This window comes from Xiphophorus couchianus, chromosome 19 (genome assembly GCF_001444195.1).
Source record: "Xiphophorus couchianus chromosome 19, X_couchianus-1.0, whole genome shotgun sequence".
In the NCBI taxonomy this organism is placed as follows: Eukaryota; Metazoa; Chordata; class Actinopteri; order Cyprinodontiformes; family Poeciliidae; genus Xiphophorus; species Xiphophorus couchianus.
In genome coordinates this window covers 4,457,922-4,474,144 of record NC_040246.1, presented here as the reverse complement: position 1 = coordinate 4,474,144, position 16,223 = coordinate 4,457,922, and the positions used below count along the sequence as shown (strand labels likewise).

Below are 16,223 nucleotides of genomic sequence, written 5' to 3'. Positions count from 1 at the left end.
AGAACTGCTGTGTGGCAGGTGAAACAAGGTGCAGGAGATAATTACGTTTTTTGTGTAGCCTGCTCCCCCTATTGATGACAACTATTATGGTCCTGCAGGGTCTGTTTGTTTGGAAAATAAAAAAATATATATATGTGTGCTTCCCTCAGTCTCCCCAAATAACAGGATCCAACATATCTCACTTGAGTTATTCTGTAATAGTTGATCATTTTTTATTCCCTCTGGATATCTAGGTTTTAATAGACAAGAAATGCAATAAAAAAAATCTTAACATTAAGTTTCACAAAGGATGAACTTTTGTAAATGATTTAATTAAAGTTATTTTGAGCATCTGAACTCTACCTGAATCAATCAAATCAATACAATTTTATTTGTATAGCACCTTTCAGCAACAAGGCATTTCAAAGTGCTTTACATCATAAAAACACAAAAAGGCAAAGTTATAGAACACACAGTCAGCCGTGATTACACATCAGATTATTGATTAATGTTTCATGATTATATTTCAAAAGCAACTCTAAACAGCTGGGTTTTTAGTCTAGATTTAAAGGAAGTCAGTGTTTTGGCTGTTTTGAAGTTTGCTCCAGATTTGTGGTGCACAGGAGCAGAAATAAAAAACTGCCCAGTAAGATTTTCTCGTAGTTACAAACAGCTTCCTGCATATGAAAGAGGAAGTAGCTTTTCTGGGACTGGACTTGTATAAACCAGCATTAATAGAACCTCAGGGTTATTTTTAACATGCAAGAAAAGCCTTTGAATGCGCAGTGGGACCTGAAATAATAGGCATTTTCTGCACAAAATACTGTAATTATTTAGTTCATTCATTATTGTGCATGTGTTCTATTCAGAGCAGTAGAGCGATACTGTTCAGAGCTGAGAAGGTTCTGCATGCTGTTGCAAAAACAATGGATGTGCTTTTGAGCTTTCACATGACGCTTTGCAAAGGGAATCCCTGTGTGGGTGTGTCCTGTTTTTTCGTCACAATGGCGTGGGCTCGGAGCGGGGGAGAGCAGGTGGTACATGTCATTCAGCAGCCTCAGAATTAATTATTAAAATGACTTGCACCAGGACCTGCCTCATGCAGCAGCCTTTGTTCTGTCTCCCAAATCTATAGGACTCTCGAGACTTCATTTAACTTGAACTAATTAAGAGCAAGTCAGGTCATTGTTGATTTTAAAACGATGCTGCTACGTCAGTAAATGTTTCAGTCATAGAGGATTAGATATGTCTTTTAGGCAAATATGGCTAGCACACACACAGAAGCACCCCCCCACACACACAAACTAAGCTTAAAATCGGGATAATGCAGCCGTGACTGTGACATCACACCCTCCTCACGCACTGATTGGTTGAGCCAGCCTCCTAGCTGAGCCCTCTCCAGCCTCAGATGGTATGATGATACAGCGAGGCAGTGCAGCTAGGGCTGTGCACATCCACACAGCCATGGCTCCTCTGGATGGGAACAACACAGGAAGAAGGAAGGATGGGATTGTAGATCACCCAACCTATTAGAGTTCCTGCTTTGCCATCTGTGTGTGTGTGCGTGGGCGTGTGTGTGTGTGTGCATGTCTGACAGTGTGTGAGAGGGTGAGGGAGGAGGGGACATTTTTATCACAGCCTCCAGCAGCTCTCTCGCTTTCACCGGGGAAACCAGGCAGCCAGATCTGTTTTGCTTCCTTCTGGATAAAAAGGGGGTGAAAGGACAGCTGTGGGTTTTTTTCTGTCACGTTTTGTCCACTGTGGATCTGATGTTTCTTGCTGACACACGTATATGCACCGTGGAACTCATGAGACGCAAAGGACGAGAGCCGGAGAGTGGGGTGTAGAATGGCTCACTATAAGGATGTTTCTGTCAGAAAGACTTCTTTAAATCTGGTGACAGGATTTTTTCAGTATTTGCGTGGTAAGTAGCACGGCAACAAGCCGGACGTTTGATCTTTTAAGCAAATAAGGACATTAAATATGCTAATGGTTTGTAGGTGTATGAACTTTATGCTCAAACACAATATTATGTATGTGCTGCCTCTTTTTCTTATTTTTTTTATTTTTTGTGCGTGAGTGTGTGTAAGTATGTGCGTGTCAGTATGTGTGTGATATGCTTCACTGGGCATCCCTGGTGCATCAGTGATGAAGCATTAGCCTGTAGGTCAATGATGTCTTTGTTCCCTGTATAGTGTTCGCATCGCTTCCTTAAACACGTGATCGCTGTCTATATGTTTCTGAGGTGGATGTTTAAAAATGGCCACTCCAAGCAGTGCAGCACTAGCCAGCCGGCATGCACGACACAGTCCTCAACGTGGCAACAGCACCACAAAAGCACAGAAATGTGCTTCTTTGTTATAAATGATGCATAATGCATGAGGCGTTGTGATTGAATGTATTAAAAGACCACAGACAGGCTGGAGGTGACCTGAACAATCACATGTTGGTTCTGAGCACCGAGGGTGAAGGGTTTGAAAGAAATTTTCTCTTGGCTCCTTTTTAGAGCACTTGTCAGTAGCATCTGTTGTACCGTCACTGACAAGTTTTTGTAAATCATAATTTTAAACTTCGCTAGTAATACTTGTACCATGTATGGTGCGGTACTACTCTAATGCAGCTGGAGACCTAAGAGAAGTCATACTTGGAACAGGGAAATTTAAATGAAATAATATTAACTATCTTTAAAAGATTACACATGACAGTTGTTGTACAGGTGTTGCATTTACCTTTTGTATCATATGTTTTGGGTATCCGTACAGTGGCTGAAAGAAGTATTCACACTCCTGAAAGGTTTCCAAATTATTTTGTCCTAAAACACAAACATCACTATATTTCATTGGGAGTTTGTGATAAACCAACAGAAGTGGTGCATAACTGGTGAAGTGAAAATAAAATGTAACATGGTTTCAACATTATTGAATCAACTAAAATCTTTCAAGTGCGCCTTACATTTATTCAGCCCTCCTAGCGGAGAACGGAGACTGCACACCCCTCTGAACACATCATGTTAAAACATGGTGGTAGCAGAATCATGCTTCATTTCCCCAGCATAGACAAGTTAAGTTAAACAAAGTCAGTAGAAAGATGTATTGAACTAGATACCATATAGTCCTGAAAGAAACCTTGTTAAAGGCTGCGGAAAACGTGAGACTGGAGTAGTGATTTATCATCTTGACAATACAACCGGAACTACAAGGTAGTGAAGATCAGCAGCATCAAACTCCTGTCTCCTCTGGCCAGTGTCTTTTAGATGAGTCTCTGCTTCAAAACACATAAATGTAATCATTAACTTGTTATAAGGACCTCTTGATGGCATAGTGAAAAATATAAGGTTAATATCATATCATGTCTTATTTGTCATTATATGGAAAATATTGACCAAGATAAGAATTATGATTTATCTGGATAGTATATTATGTTTACTTTTTATTTTTTTTGCAAAAACTGACAGTACAGTTTGATTTATTAGTCTCTTTAGTTGAACCTTTTTGCTTCATTGGCACATCCAAAAGTCATTCCTAGTCAGTCGTGTTGGAATAAGTATTTGAACTTGATGTTTGTTACTTTCCAGATGAGCAAGAAGCGGTGCAGAAGAGAACCTTCACAAAATGGATCAATTCCCATTTAGCAAAGGTGAGTGTGAACTGCTTCCCATTGCACTCACTATTGCAGCTGTTACTTATCTGAAGTTGAAAACGATGTACATTTCAGAAATTCAACAAAAGTCAACTTAAACAGTAATATTACTTGGTACCTGTGCTCCTTCACCCCATCCTGATTAGAAAGCAGGGCAATGTTTGATGTGACGCATTGTCATACTTATAAACAATCTCTTTCATAAGTGGTATTTTTGGTTTTTGACCTATAACACTTGTTAAAATAATTGGAGACAATAGATTTGTCTGAAGCAAAAATGACTTTAACACTAAGTACAATCCCTCTGGTTATTCACTTAAGTGCAAATAGCAGCATCGTTTGCCCCTAATTCCTTAACACTTTAAATCAAATCAGGTTTAATGGAAGCCAATGTGTTGGTAAGCAAAGTTTGGTGAGGAGGGAACATTTACCCAAGACAATGTTCCTTTTCTGTGACAAGAACTACTGAAGGATTTTGGCATGACGACACAAAGACCATTTGTTCAGATTTCAAGATTCTCACAAGGGGGATTTAAAGTGACAAGAGCCTGCATAGATTTAGTGGAGTGTGTTTGCGTGGACATGTGGGGTATTTAGTGGAATAACTCAGAGTGGTGTGTGCTGTATCTATCTGTATTGGAGTTCTCCTGCTGTGTGTGTGTGTGGGTAGGTGTTTGCTGTACTGTTTTGGTATTCATGCTTATTGTGTGTGCCTGCGTGGGCGTGGGCATGTGCGTGTGTGTGTGTTTGTGGCGAGCATTGGCAGGGACAATAACGTGGTGTGCAGATGGAGAACAAGAGGGTGAGGACAGTTCCCTGTAGGCAGTCGTCTGCTTCTGAGTTTCATGCTTCTAAATTAACAGGCACTCAGTTCACAACAATAACACATGCTCACATGTTGTATTAGAACACATTTTGTCTCAAAAGGAATAAAATCTGAATTCGATTACATGCAGCTTTGTGCTACAGAAGCATTAAAACTACAAATACTGAGAAATCTCCTGGTGAATTTAGTCCTTTAAAATCATTATCCGGTAGGTTGGAGATCTGGCAGAGAGATTTGGTTTAGTTAGGCTGTTTGTTGGGCCCACAATAGTTTAAGCTTGGTTTCACAACTTTAGAAGAATCTGAGTTATGTGGTGGGCCAGCACTGGGACACTCTGCTAGTTCATTATTCATGCCCAGCTCACCAACTGCGCATACTAATAAGGATAATGTAATAAAAGCCTATTAATGAGCAGTGTTAGAGTTAATAATAAATTCATGTTAATAGTTTCAGATAAAACTGAAGTTTCTGTATACAGGTGTTAAATGCTTTTTTTTGTAGCAAAACGTACATTATCTGATTTGTCACTTCCTACGGCTGTCACATTTTCCTTTCAGCCTTTGTGTTCACTTCCTCTGATTTTCTACAACCAAGCATCTTTCCTGGAGAGTTTTTCCAAAGTTGGGAGTTTCATGTGACTGAGAAAATTAAGTTTCCAGGGTGAGGATTATTTTCAGCTGACTGCTTTTGTGCAGATACGGTGCATCGCTAAAGTATTCATAGATTCTGAACTTATTCATTCTTTCCAACATTACAACTGCTAGCTTCTTTTTTTTTTGTGATGAACCAACAAAAATTGATTCGAAATCAAAGGAAACCACATGGTTCTGAAAATTGTGATGGACAGTTGTATTTAGTCCTCATAGCAGAAAACATGCCACACAGAAAATGTCTTCCTCATGTGAAACATGGTAGTGGCAGCATGATGCTTATAATTAGTTAGTTTTACATAAAGTTTAATATTGAAAAAAAATGTTTTGGAAAAGTGTTTCTTCTGCCTAAATGTGTTCTGTATTTATATGTAATAAACATTTCTATTTTAGACCTTAAAACACCAGAATTTGCACACAACTTTATAATTTTTCTGTTTGACATTTTAAAATATAAAATCAGGTGTTATGATCAATTTCTCAATATGTTAGCAGTCTTTCTACCACATACTTTTTTATTCTTGAGTAACATTTTAGAAAGTTACTTTTTGCTTTTACTTGAGTGAAAATACTGTATGTTAAAGCAGTGGTTCTCTCACTTGACCTCAGTCTTTGGCTACTCTACCCATCTCTGCCTATGTTGCATCTTTTGCACAGTAGAAAGAGCAAAGAGTCAGGGAGCAGACATTAGACCAGAGGCCAGCAGCAGGGACGGTGATGCAGGGTCTTTTCAGGTACGGAGAGTTTAGATCTAACTAAGAAGAATAGATCTGTTGCAGGACAGGCTTTTTACAGATATTTCATAATTCTCACTCAGACCCTGAAATACTTTTTGCCTATATAGCTGGCACAGTCAGGATGCTGTTTCCTTTGCAGACAGTTTACTTTTCACACATCATTGGCTGATTATCATTTAAAGTGGTATCCCAGTAAATACAAATTGTTGCCTTTTTCCATATTTTGTTCTTTTTTAAATCCTAAAAGAAATTAATAGTTTTGCAAAGTGACTGTATTTAGTGGGGACACATAATAACAATCAGCTACATGGTTTGACCTCTGCAGCGCTGTTTCTGTAAATACTTTAGCAGGGCGCTGTGTGTGTAGATCTTACTTCAAAATGTAATTGTCTCGAGAAAAAGACAATTTGTTGCGAAGGACTTCAGACTGCTTTGCCCCAAATAGGCAGCCAATTGCAATTCCACCATGCAGTATGCTGAGTTGGGAAATGACCTGGATAATGTGCCAAAAAAAGTATTCCCACCAGCACTTTTGCTTCTTAATTAAACTTTGGCTTTGGAGATTAAACATGTATTTTGTCTGAGACAATAGATTATAGTGTCATTTAATCTCTTTGAGGCTGTGTGACGCTGTAAATGTGTAAATAAGATATCAGGAGACTGTGTCCTGTTGGGGTTAAGTGAGTGCCCTAGCCTGAGGACTGGGCATCGCGCCACTGCTGTGGAAAAAGCACCATCTTTTCAGCTACAGGGAGGCTCAGTGGTTGCTGCTAACAAGTCTGTTTCTCACCAACAGCATTTGTTTCCTCCTCATCCCTGGTAATGGACTAGAATACTAATGTTCTTTTATTTTATCACAGTGTGGACTCTAAAGCATACAAGCATTTCTTTTCAGCTCTTAACAGTTATAAACTGTCATGTTTTGCTTTCTTTTTTTCTATACCAGCATAAACCGCCACTAGAGGTAAGCGATCTTTTTGAGGACATTAAGGATGGGGTGAAGCTCTTGGCGCTGCTGGAGGTCCTGTCTGGCCAACGACTGGTAAACAAGAGTTTATTTGTCTTGTGTGGAATTTAATCAAAAGTTGACCATTTCTTGAAAATATTTACTTTTTTATTTTATTGGGATTGACCGCCAATCCTAGTTATAATGAAAGTTTTGTGTGCAAATCAAGGTCATTGCATGGTCTTTCTGGTCATCGACAGATTTTTCTAAGCATCTGAAACTTTTAATTATGATGGCTCTTACTAGACCTAAATGTATGCAACAATTCAGTTTAAGAATTGTCTTGAAGAACAAAGTTATCTATTTTGGAATCACTTTGAAGAATTTTTTTCTGATCTTCTCTGCTGTGAGAAGCACTTACCACATGTTTTTTGATCTTACTGTTCATCTGTCTGACTGAAGAAGCACACATCCTTAAACACTCAAGGCACGCTAATAGTTTGACACAATTTTTTTCATTGTCCAAACCTCATTGTTATCTGTAAAATGATAAGACGTCTTCGGGGGTTTTCATACTTCTATTTTTTTTGCATTGTTGTTTGATTCTCCAAAACTGGGCTTCTGTAAACAGAAGTTAGAAACACTACGCCTATCTTTTTGGAAAACAGCACAATTGTGGCTTGACATATCAACTCACAATAAAAATCTTCCCTTCTCACACCTGGCATAGGTTCTACCAAAACTTGGATGTGTTATATTTAGGTATTTTAACATGAAGGTCTCCTGGAACTAACTTACTTTTTGCAAAACTAAATCTAATTTTGGAAAAAGATTAACTGTGATTCTCAACTATTCGTTCCTCACAGTGATTCATTCTCACAAGTTATTTTATGTAAAAATAGATTTACTAAAATCCCCAGAGCAATCCCATAAGCATTTTATGCCTACTAAATAAAATCCAAAATTAGCTAGCTCCACTTAAGTTATTATCTCTCAGACATTATATAATAAAAGCAAAATTAAACTGTCTACAACAAAGCTTCCTTGGTTTGCTTATTAATTTCTCATTTCTGTCCTCTTTGTCTTCAGCCCCGTGAGCAAGGCCGCCAGCTGAAAAGGATACACTGGGTTTCCAACATCGGCACTGCACTCAAATTCCTCGAAGGCAGAAAGGTTAGCATGAAATTATGGTGCTTAATGTTTTATCTGTATTTCTGAAAGACAATAAAAGCTTTTAACCACGAAAGATGCAAGAAGGAAACTGAACTGTGAATGAGAAATAAAAACAGCCTAAGTAAGCTCTTGAAGCATATTTTTATTTATTTATTTTTTAAACTAAAAATGAAAGTGTGGTCATTCATTTTGACTGAATTCATTACCGTCTTTACATTTACTTATCTTTGTAACTGAAGACTAATTAGAGTAATTCTAGCACATCTAATAATCTCAGATCATAATTTTTATTCATGTGTGTTTGGGGTTTATCCAATACCTAGATAGTTTAAAAATCACTGTAGATTTTAAACCAGTATTGACTCAGGGCTTCAACACATTTGACCCACAATATGTTGGGGTCAAAAAGTGTGACCCCAACCTAATTAACTTTATTAATTATTTTTGATAATTAAAGATCCAGATAAAGTTAATTATCTGAATTAACTTTCAGATATTTCACACTCAGATAATTCAACTGTGAATTATCTGAAAGTTGAAACACATTTATAGTTGATTACCATTTAAATTAAAGTAATTTGTAGTACTATGGCTACTTTTCTTTGTCAGGTTTTTATAAGGCAACAGTAAAATGTGAAAAAACAAACAAACTCTGGTCATAGTAGCATATTGAATAAAAGCATTTTAAGTGCAGAAACACATAAACATTTAGGCAGAATGCTTCTACTAATGCTTCATATCCAGAGCAAAACACTAATGTCCATATCTTGTGTGGTCATGGCTAACTAAAGATGCACCAATAAGAATTTGTTAGCAATTAGTGGCTAACATTACTTAGACAGTAGTTTCTGGATGCATTTTCTTGAAAATATAAATCCCTTTAACACTTAGGTTCCAGAAAAGCTTGAAATGCTCCCAAATCCATCATGTTTATTAATAGGTAGAAGTTGAAAGCTCCAAAGGGTTTACTTCATTAAGCCTTCCTATTATCCGTTGACTCACCCCCTCTCACTGACTTGCAGGTTTAATGAATTGCAGTCTCAAGATATAATAGAAGATAAAGGTTTATTTTAAACAGTCTGCTAAATATTTTATTCTTCCTCTTTTAACATTTCACTTAAATGGAAAATAGCTCTTTCAGTCTATTTCCCCCAGAAACGTGTAAAATAGTTACAGAAAGTTGGACAAGTGCAGAGAATGATAAAAGCAGCAGTTGGCAATTTCACTGTCAATGCCTTGGTTAAATTTTTTTTTCTACTGTTATGTTGTTGACGTGTTAAAATAACACACAACTGCATATCTCACTACAAAAAAAACATGTACGATGAATGATTGAAAGGCTCACTGGAAAGCATGACGTTTAGTTGCATATTTGTTAGTGAGCATATAGTGTCTCTTTCTGTAAAACATTCACTTTGTTCATAGAGGCATGACAGAACTTCTTCATTACATAACCCGTCGCTAAATCTCCTGCCCTACTTTCCGACGGGTTCCCTGAGGACTGAAACTTATAGTGTTGTGATCTCTCTCTCATCACGTTTGCTTTCAGTCTGTGTACCGAGGATCACCGGTCAGTTGCTGTCACACGCAATGCTTTCATGAAGTGCATGATGTATATTTTGCCAAACTTGGAGAGAGCTGCCAGTATTTCTGATAGTCTGCATTTTTATGCATTTTGAGTAGAACCCGACCGATGTGTGCTCTGTGCTGCAGTTTAGCTGCTCGAGTGTAGAAACTTAAATCCAGCAAGATGCCGCAGCTCTGCAAAGCAATGTTTGCAATCACAGTAGTGCATCTGTTTTTCTGTCAACTTATTTGTTTTTATCTGGTTGTCTTCTCACTCATGCTTCTGCCTCTTACAATGATACTACTTATCAGCATCAAAGGCTTGACTTTGATGACTTTCATTGTTGTTTTTGGTCTGAATGAAAACCAAGGAAAATTATGTGTGAGACACTTTTTCCTTGGTCTCACAAGGAGACATTTTAGCTCTCTAAAAATAAATGATGGTGCTGACATTTTTTCTTTATTTTGGTTTTAGATTAAACTTGTCAACATCCATGCCACGGACATTGCCGATGGGAGGCCATCCATCGTCCTTGGGTTGATATGGACCATCATCCTCTACTTTCAGGTAACTCCATATCCAGATGACCCAAACAAGACTAATTAAAAGAATCTGTCAGAAATGTCCAAATGGTTGCAATCTTAAAGCATGATGGGATTTACTGTCAAGATCTTATAATACAGAGCATCCACAGCAGGAGATGCTCAAGACCTTTTCAATATTTCAGTTAATCGCACAATGTGTGCCAGTCCTCAAACCTTTTGCGCCAAGAAGTGAGTGCTAGTTTTTCCAACTACCACCATACTGACATGCATTTTAAAACAACCCAACTTTTAAGAAAAAAAAATCATTTTTCATTGGCACTACATCAAGGCTGTCAAACTCATTTTCATTTTTCAAATCGCAAATCTTCTCAAAGGACCGGTTGTGCCAGAATATATTTATAAAAACCATTCCAACTGTTTAAAAAAAGGAACAAAGAGCTTCTTCTCTATTTGATGACTTATATTAAATAACATTGAACTTCTTTGGCAGTATACTAAAGGCATCCCACCAACTGTACTTGTACCACAACTTGAGACTCATTGGCTCTAAGACATTTGGACACAGCTAACTTTACCTGAAGCAGATATCAGCAGTCATTACTAACATTTTCCCCCGCTTATATTCTTTTATTTTGTTTTTGTTTTGTTTCTCAACCAGATTGAGGAGTTAACCAGCAACCTGCCAGCTCTACAAGCGTTATCTAACAGCAACTCGTCTGTGGACAGTACAGCCAGCTGTGAAACAGGAAGCCCTCCCATGAAGAGGAGGGTCAATAACAAATTTCAGGGCAATGCTAAGAAGGCCCTGCTCAGATGGGTGCAGTGCACAGCCGCCAAGTATGTCATACTTTAGAGGTTTCCAATTTAAAGTGCAAATGTTAATCCAGTTAATTTACCAAAAAGCTCTATGCTTACTCGTGTTTTAAAAGTCCCACAAACCAGAGCGGCTCACCGTTGTGTTTTTCAGGGATTTTGGAATCGAGGTGAAGGACTTTGGGCCCAGCTGGCGTAGCGGCGTCGCTTTTCAAGCGGTAGTTCACGCCATCAGGCCCGATCTGGTGGATATGGAAGTGGTGCGACGGAGGAACAACAGGGAGAATTTAGAGGAAGCTTTTGCTCTTGCAGAAAACGAGCTAGGCATTCCTCGCCTGCTGGATCCTGAAGGTCTCCTTGTTTCTGTTTGTCTTGCCTTTGTTTTTGCCTTAAAGGTTTTTAGTGTTGCTAACTATTCTAAACAGGTAACACTGGTCAACAGTTTTTTTTTCAGATATGACAGAAGTACACATAATATGAAATTCTGTCGAACAGATTTACATTAGCGTTCTTGATACTAAGAAGGCCAATGTCACCTTTCAGAGGATTAAAATTCAGTTTTACCATCACGCAGACTGTGAGTGAAGGGAAGTAAAGCAGCCTGCAGTGACTCTGCAGTCCTAGCTTCACTTACAGACACGACTGAAGATGCTTTAAAACACACAGAGCTGCATAAGAATGGATGTGGCTACAGGAGCTTGGCTCTGATTTGTAGTGTCAGGCCATCAGTGTGGATAAAAGTAGACATGTATAATTAGCTGACAGCCTCAGCAGATTTAATCTCTTGAGAGAATGTCTTTTGTTCAGTTGGTACCAGATGTAAAAGCTTTGTTGCGTATTGTCGCTGCTTCAGCGCTTGAATTTTATTGAAGGCTTGGATTTTCTTCTGCTGTTCAAGATTTGTTAAAGCAACAATTAAGATCATGTTTGTGTTGCTCTGCAGATGTGGATGTCGACAAGCCAGATGAAAAGTCCATCATGACTTATGTGGCTCAGTTTCTCAAGCATTACCCAAACCCCCAACACTCCGAGGGTGACGGACAGCAGGATGAGGTACTTTGTTCAAGTTTACCATTTTCTCAATCCAAGTCATGCAGTAGAAAGCACATTTTTTATTTCTGGACATGAAGTAATATTTACTCCATGTCTCCTGTCAATAAACCTAAAACTCCTGTGTTATTAGAATATGTATGGACAAAGAAAAAGACCCTCTGGAGAGGCTATGCACTAAAATCTGCTTTATTTGCTGCTTAGTTCTTTAAGTACTGTAAAAATTCAAATTGTCATTTGATGGAATACAGCTTTGATCTATTATTACAGGGATTAGAAATGCACTGATCAGAAATCTGTAGCAGATGTAGCATCTCTGACCTTTCCTAAAGCAAGCTTGCTAGAATATGTTCAGACTTCCCGGTCCGATTCTGGTCACCATTTGATTTGTCCGTGCGCCTCTAATAGAAATCAATGCATGAACACAGCTGAGTTTTTATGCTTTATTTTGTATCATCACAGACTTATTTGGGTTTTTTCCCCATTCACTTTTCTTTTGTACATCAAGCTGCTTCTTGGCTCTATTCCAACTTTTGCATTGTCAGTGTCAGTACTTCAGGTGAGGGTTCAGGTCAGAGTACTGCATGCTTTCTGTTCGGCGTGTGTGTTCCCTCATCTCATTTTTCCATTCACTCTCCTTCTGTTTCCTTGCTGTTCTTATGCCTTTTTGATGTGTTTGCATTTCTCTGTGATGCTTGCTTTGATGCTTTCCTGGAAAGTTTGTTCCTCAAGATATAGAGCAAATGCTTGAGGTATGTTCAAATAAATGCTTGAGTTTTTTGTACTATACTGTATGTTTAAATTCCATACTTATATCAATCTCTGCTTTTTCTACTTCTGTTTCTAAAATTAACTGTTTCTCTTAATGCAGATCTTGCTTCTGTGTGCAGGGCTGTTAATTTTAATGCAGACCTTTTAACCTTATCTTTACATTTCTGTCTTAAAATGTCATTTAAGTGTCCCAGTGGCATGTTAATTAAGGGAAAAACTGGTTTTGGATTAAGTTTGAGCTTAAGCTGAGCAGCTAATCATTTGATTGTGACAGAGGGAAGAGAGGAAGATGCTTAGAGAGCTGAAAGTGTTTTTGGATCAGCTGGAGAGAGATTTGCTGCGTGCCCAGGCTGCAGAAGGAAGCCTCACTGACAAATACCAGGTGAGTTTGATTAGGAAGGGAAGAAAACGCTACCTGTTTTGAAAAAGAAAAGGTTGTTGCAATAATCGTGTCTCTGTGTTTTGCAGGCATTCAAAAACTTTCATGTGCAGTATGAAATGAAGAAAAAGCAAACGGATCAGCTGCTCCAACCTGTTCACAAGGAAGGCAAACTGTCAGTGGACCAAGCTCTGGTCAAACAGGCCTGGGACCGCTTGTCTGCCCGGGTAATTATAGTGCATTCTTCATAGCAAGATTTATAGGATATAGAGTGGTAAAGTTATGCTGACTAATAAAATGTTTTTATTGATGATGAATTATTAGAAATTTTGTCCGATTTTGGTTAAATATGTTTTCCCCAACTTTATTTATATTTTCCTTTAAGGCCCAAACTTCAGTAGTTTAGCTTAAATCCATATTTATTCCCATATGTTCCTGCTCATTCATGTGAATTCCCATTAATTTAAAACAATGGCTAATTCATTATTACAATTTTTAAAAAAACAAAAAAAAACATGTAAGGAATCCTGTGGGTTAGTACAGGCTAGAATTGAACATTTTGACTTGTTTACTTGCAATTTTGGCATAACTACACCTAGACTGCAAAACTGCTCTGAGGAAAAAACATGACAGATTCACAAAATTGATTAGTTGGAAGTCATGACTTTTTCAGCAGTTCCACAGCAAATGCAGTGACATCATGGACAAGAAAAACGCTATAGAAAATAGAGAAAACATGAATAGACCTAAAAACATAACCCAAAAAGAATATAGAGATAACTATCCAGCACCGGGAGAAAAAACATTTACGTTTCAAAAGTGGATTTTGCATGATATGTCCCCTTTAAAGCAGGCTGTAGTATCTATTATTTTCTTCAATTAAAAGAAATCTCTTTGTTTCCTCACTTCCAGTGAAGTTCAGTGTCGTGACGAGGGGGTGAATGATAATGTGTTTATTGTGGGGTGGCAGTGTGGGAACAGAGAGTGTTTTGTTCACTAGATACTCCACTTCTTTGGGCATTAACAGCTTGTTTAGAGTGGAATAATCTGCTGTTGCAGCGCGGTTGCTTGTGAACATACAGGAGCTCTGTGTTTAGAACAGCTTCTTCCACTGTCGTTTTTTTTTGTGAGGATCTTTCTTTCACTGGGTGTCAATTGCAGCTGTTGGACTGGCACATTCATCTGGACAAATCTCTGCCCGGGCCGCTGGGAATGATCGGAGCCTGGCTTCACAGAGCGGAGATGGCTCTGAGAGAGGACATCCCCCTCCAACATGTTCATGAAGAAACTGCCAACGTTCTGCACCGGAAACTGGAGCAGCATAAGGTAAAGTGTCTGCATACCCATTGATGTTGGCATTTTTAATTAGATAAACGTTAGTGAGGCTATAATTGTGTTTTTGTGTTGCAGGAAGTATTAAAAAGCCTGGAATCCCACAGACAGACTTTCATGCAGATCCACAAGGACAGATCAGTCAATGGGGTGCCGGTGCCGCCCGAGCAGCTCCAGGACATGGCAGAAAGGTATGGCGGTGTTACTTTTTCTCTGTAGTCATTTAATTGTCACAGCAAATGACATGGTCTTTGATATTTCTTTCATATTTAGGTTCAACTTTGTGTCAACTTCATCACACTCTCACTTGATAAAACTGGAATTCTGGGAAATAAAGTACAGACTGATGGCATTTCTGGTGTTGGCGGAGGCTAAGCTCAAGTCCTGGATTATAAAATATGGCCGACGGGACTCAGTCGAACTCCTGCTACAGAGCTACCTTGTAAGTTTACATTATTTACATTGGATGTGTGCTGTTAGAGCAAATCAGTTTATGTAACAAATCGTTTTCCTGTTTCTGTTGTAGAGTTTTGTTGAAGACCACAGGTTTTTTGACCAGTATGAGATCATCTTCACAGCCCTGAAACAAGCTGCAGAGGTTTATGTGAAGTCTGACAGTTCAAGTGAGATTCTAATTGATTTATCTTACTGGATATTATGATATATTGGGATTTATAAACTGAGCATTTGTTTGGTCTATCGATTTTATGTTACAGGGACTAAAACCTGTAACAAAGGTAAGTCCAGAAATGATGTTTGGGAAATAAAACATGCCTGTTTCCATTCCTTTCTGTAACTCTCGGTCTGTTTTTGGCTTCAACCATCTTTTGCTTCCAAAAACTAAAAGGTCATGGTGCATTATGCATGCAGGAGTAACTGTAGTTGGAGTGGTATTTTAGCATGTTTAACAGTCCTAACACACTGCAACGTACAAAAGGACCAACAAGCAAAATCATTTGCAGTTTGTTACAGTACCTCGCCAAAGTATTCATACCACCTGAACTCGCATCACAACCTTGAACCTCAGTGTATTTTGTTGGGATTTTATGTGACAGACCAACACAAACCAATGTGCAATTGTGAAACTGAAGGAAAATGATACATGGTTTTTAATTTTTTTTTAGCCTTGAAAATCCCGAAAAAGCAACTAGAATTTAGATTCAGTCCTCTTAAATGTAAATAAAATCTAGTGCAAACAACTGCCTACAGTAGTCACCTAATTGAGTTAGTATGCATGTATATCCATAATCTCTCTGTTTATGGAAATACATGCATGTAAGAAACTTGTGAGGTTTCTTACAGGCATCATGAAGACCCAGAAATGGAGCATACAGGTCAGGGAGAAAGTTCTGGAGAAGTTTAAAGCAAGATAAGCTTGTATAATAATATCCTAAGCATAAAATTTATGTTTTTCATGTCCTACATGTAAAACTCCCTGTGCGATGGAAAACTAGTGCAGTACATCACCCTGAATACGTCATCTCCACAGGGAAACATGGTGGTGGCAGCATCATGCTGGGAGGGCAATTAGATCAAACCTTTTCCTTGTGTTAGAGTGGTGCAGTCATGGTCCACAATTTATTGAGAATCTTTGGAAAGACTTGAATATCGATGTTTACGGACACTCTCCATTCAAACATATTGAGCTTCAGCTGTTTCGCATAGAAGAACATGCAGAAATTTAATTCTCTGGATGAAAAAAAGCTGCCAAAGACTACAACTGCAGCAAGAGGTGATCTTGTAAAGTATTGAGGGGGGCTAAACACAAATGCTGGGTGCATTTTAAAAATATTTTATTTGTTAAAAAAACAAAAAG

The 16,223-nt window shown here is 38.3% G+C and overlaps 1 protein-coding gene across 16 annotated transcripts in view; it reads left to right on the top strand.

Annotated features, from left to right (window-relative positions):
* The window catches only part of syne1b (spectrin repeat containing, nuclear envelope 1b), a 99,755-nt gene that overhangs the window by 5,209 nt on the left and 78,323 nt on the right, over positions 1-16,223 (top strand). For 6 of the 16 annotated variants that reach the window (XM_028000694.1, XM_028000693.1, XM_028000689.1 and 3 more), the window contains exons 1-18: positions 1,419-1,903; positions 3,554-3,615; positions 6,778-6,873; positions 7,867-7,950; positions 9,500-9,520; positions 9,992-10,084; positions 10,721-10,899; positions 11,030-11,226; positions 11,819-11,928; positions 12,434-12,484; positions 12,645-12,677; positions 12,971-13,078; positions 13,165-13,302; positions 14,237-14,401; positions 14,486-14,598; positions 14,681-14,849; positions 14,934-15,030; positions 15,124-15,144. In XM_028000694.1, coding sequence (XP_027856495.1) covers positions 1,828-1,903; positions 3,554-3,615; positions 6,778-6,873; positions 7,867-7,950; positions 9,500-9,520; positions 9,992-10,084; positions 10,721-10,899; positions 11,030-11,226; positions 11,819-11,928; positions 12,434-12,484; positions 12,645-12,677; positions 12,971-13,078; positions 13,165-13,302; positions 14,237-14,401; positions 14,486-14,598; positions 14,681-14,849; positions 14,934-15,030; positions 15,124-15,144 — 1,813 coding nt within the window. In that variant the 5' untranslated portion in view covers positions 1,419-1,827. Of the gene's footprint in view, positions 1-1,418; positions 1,904-3,553; positions 3,616-6,777; positions 6,874-7,866; positions 7,951-9,499; positions 9,521-9,991; positions 10,085-10,720; positions 10,900-11,029; positions 11,227-11,818; positions 11,929-12,433; positions 12,485-12,644; positions 12,678-12,970; positions 13,079-13,164; positions 13,303-14,236; positions 14,402-14,485; positions 14,599-14,680; positions 14,850-14,933; positions 15,031-15,123; positions 15,145-16,223 lie in introns of those variants that run through there. The other 10 variants (XM_028000682.1, XM_028000683.1, XM_028000688.1 and 7 more) reach the window with 10 other exon arrangements.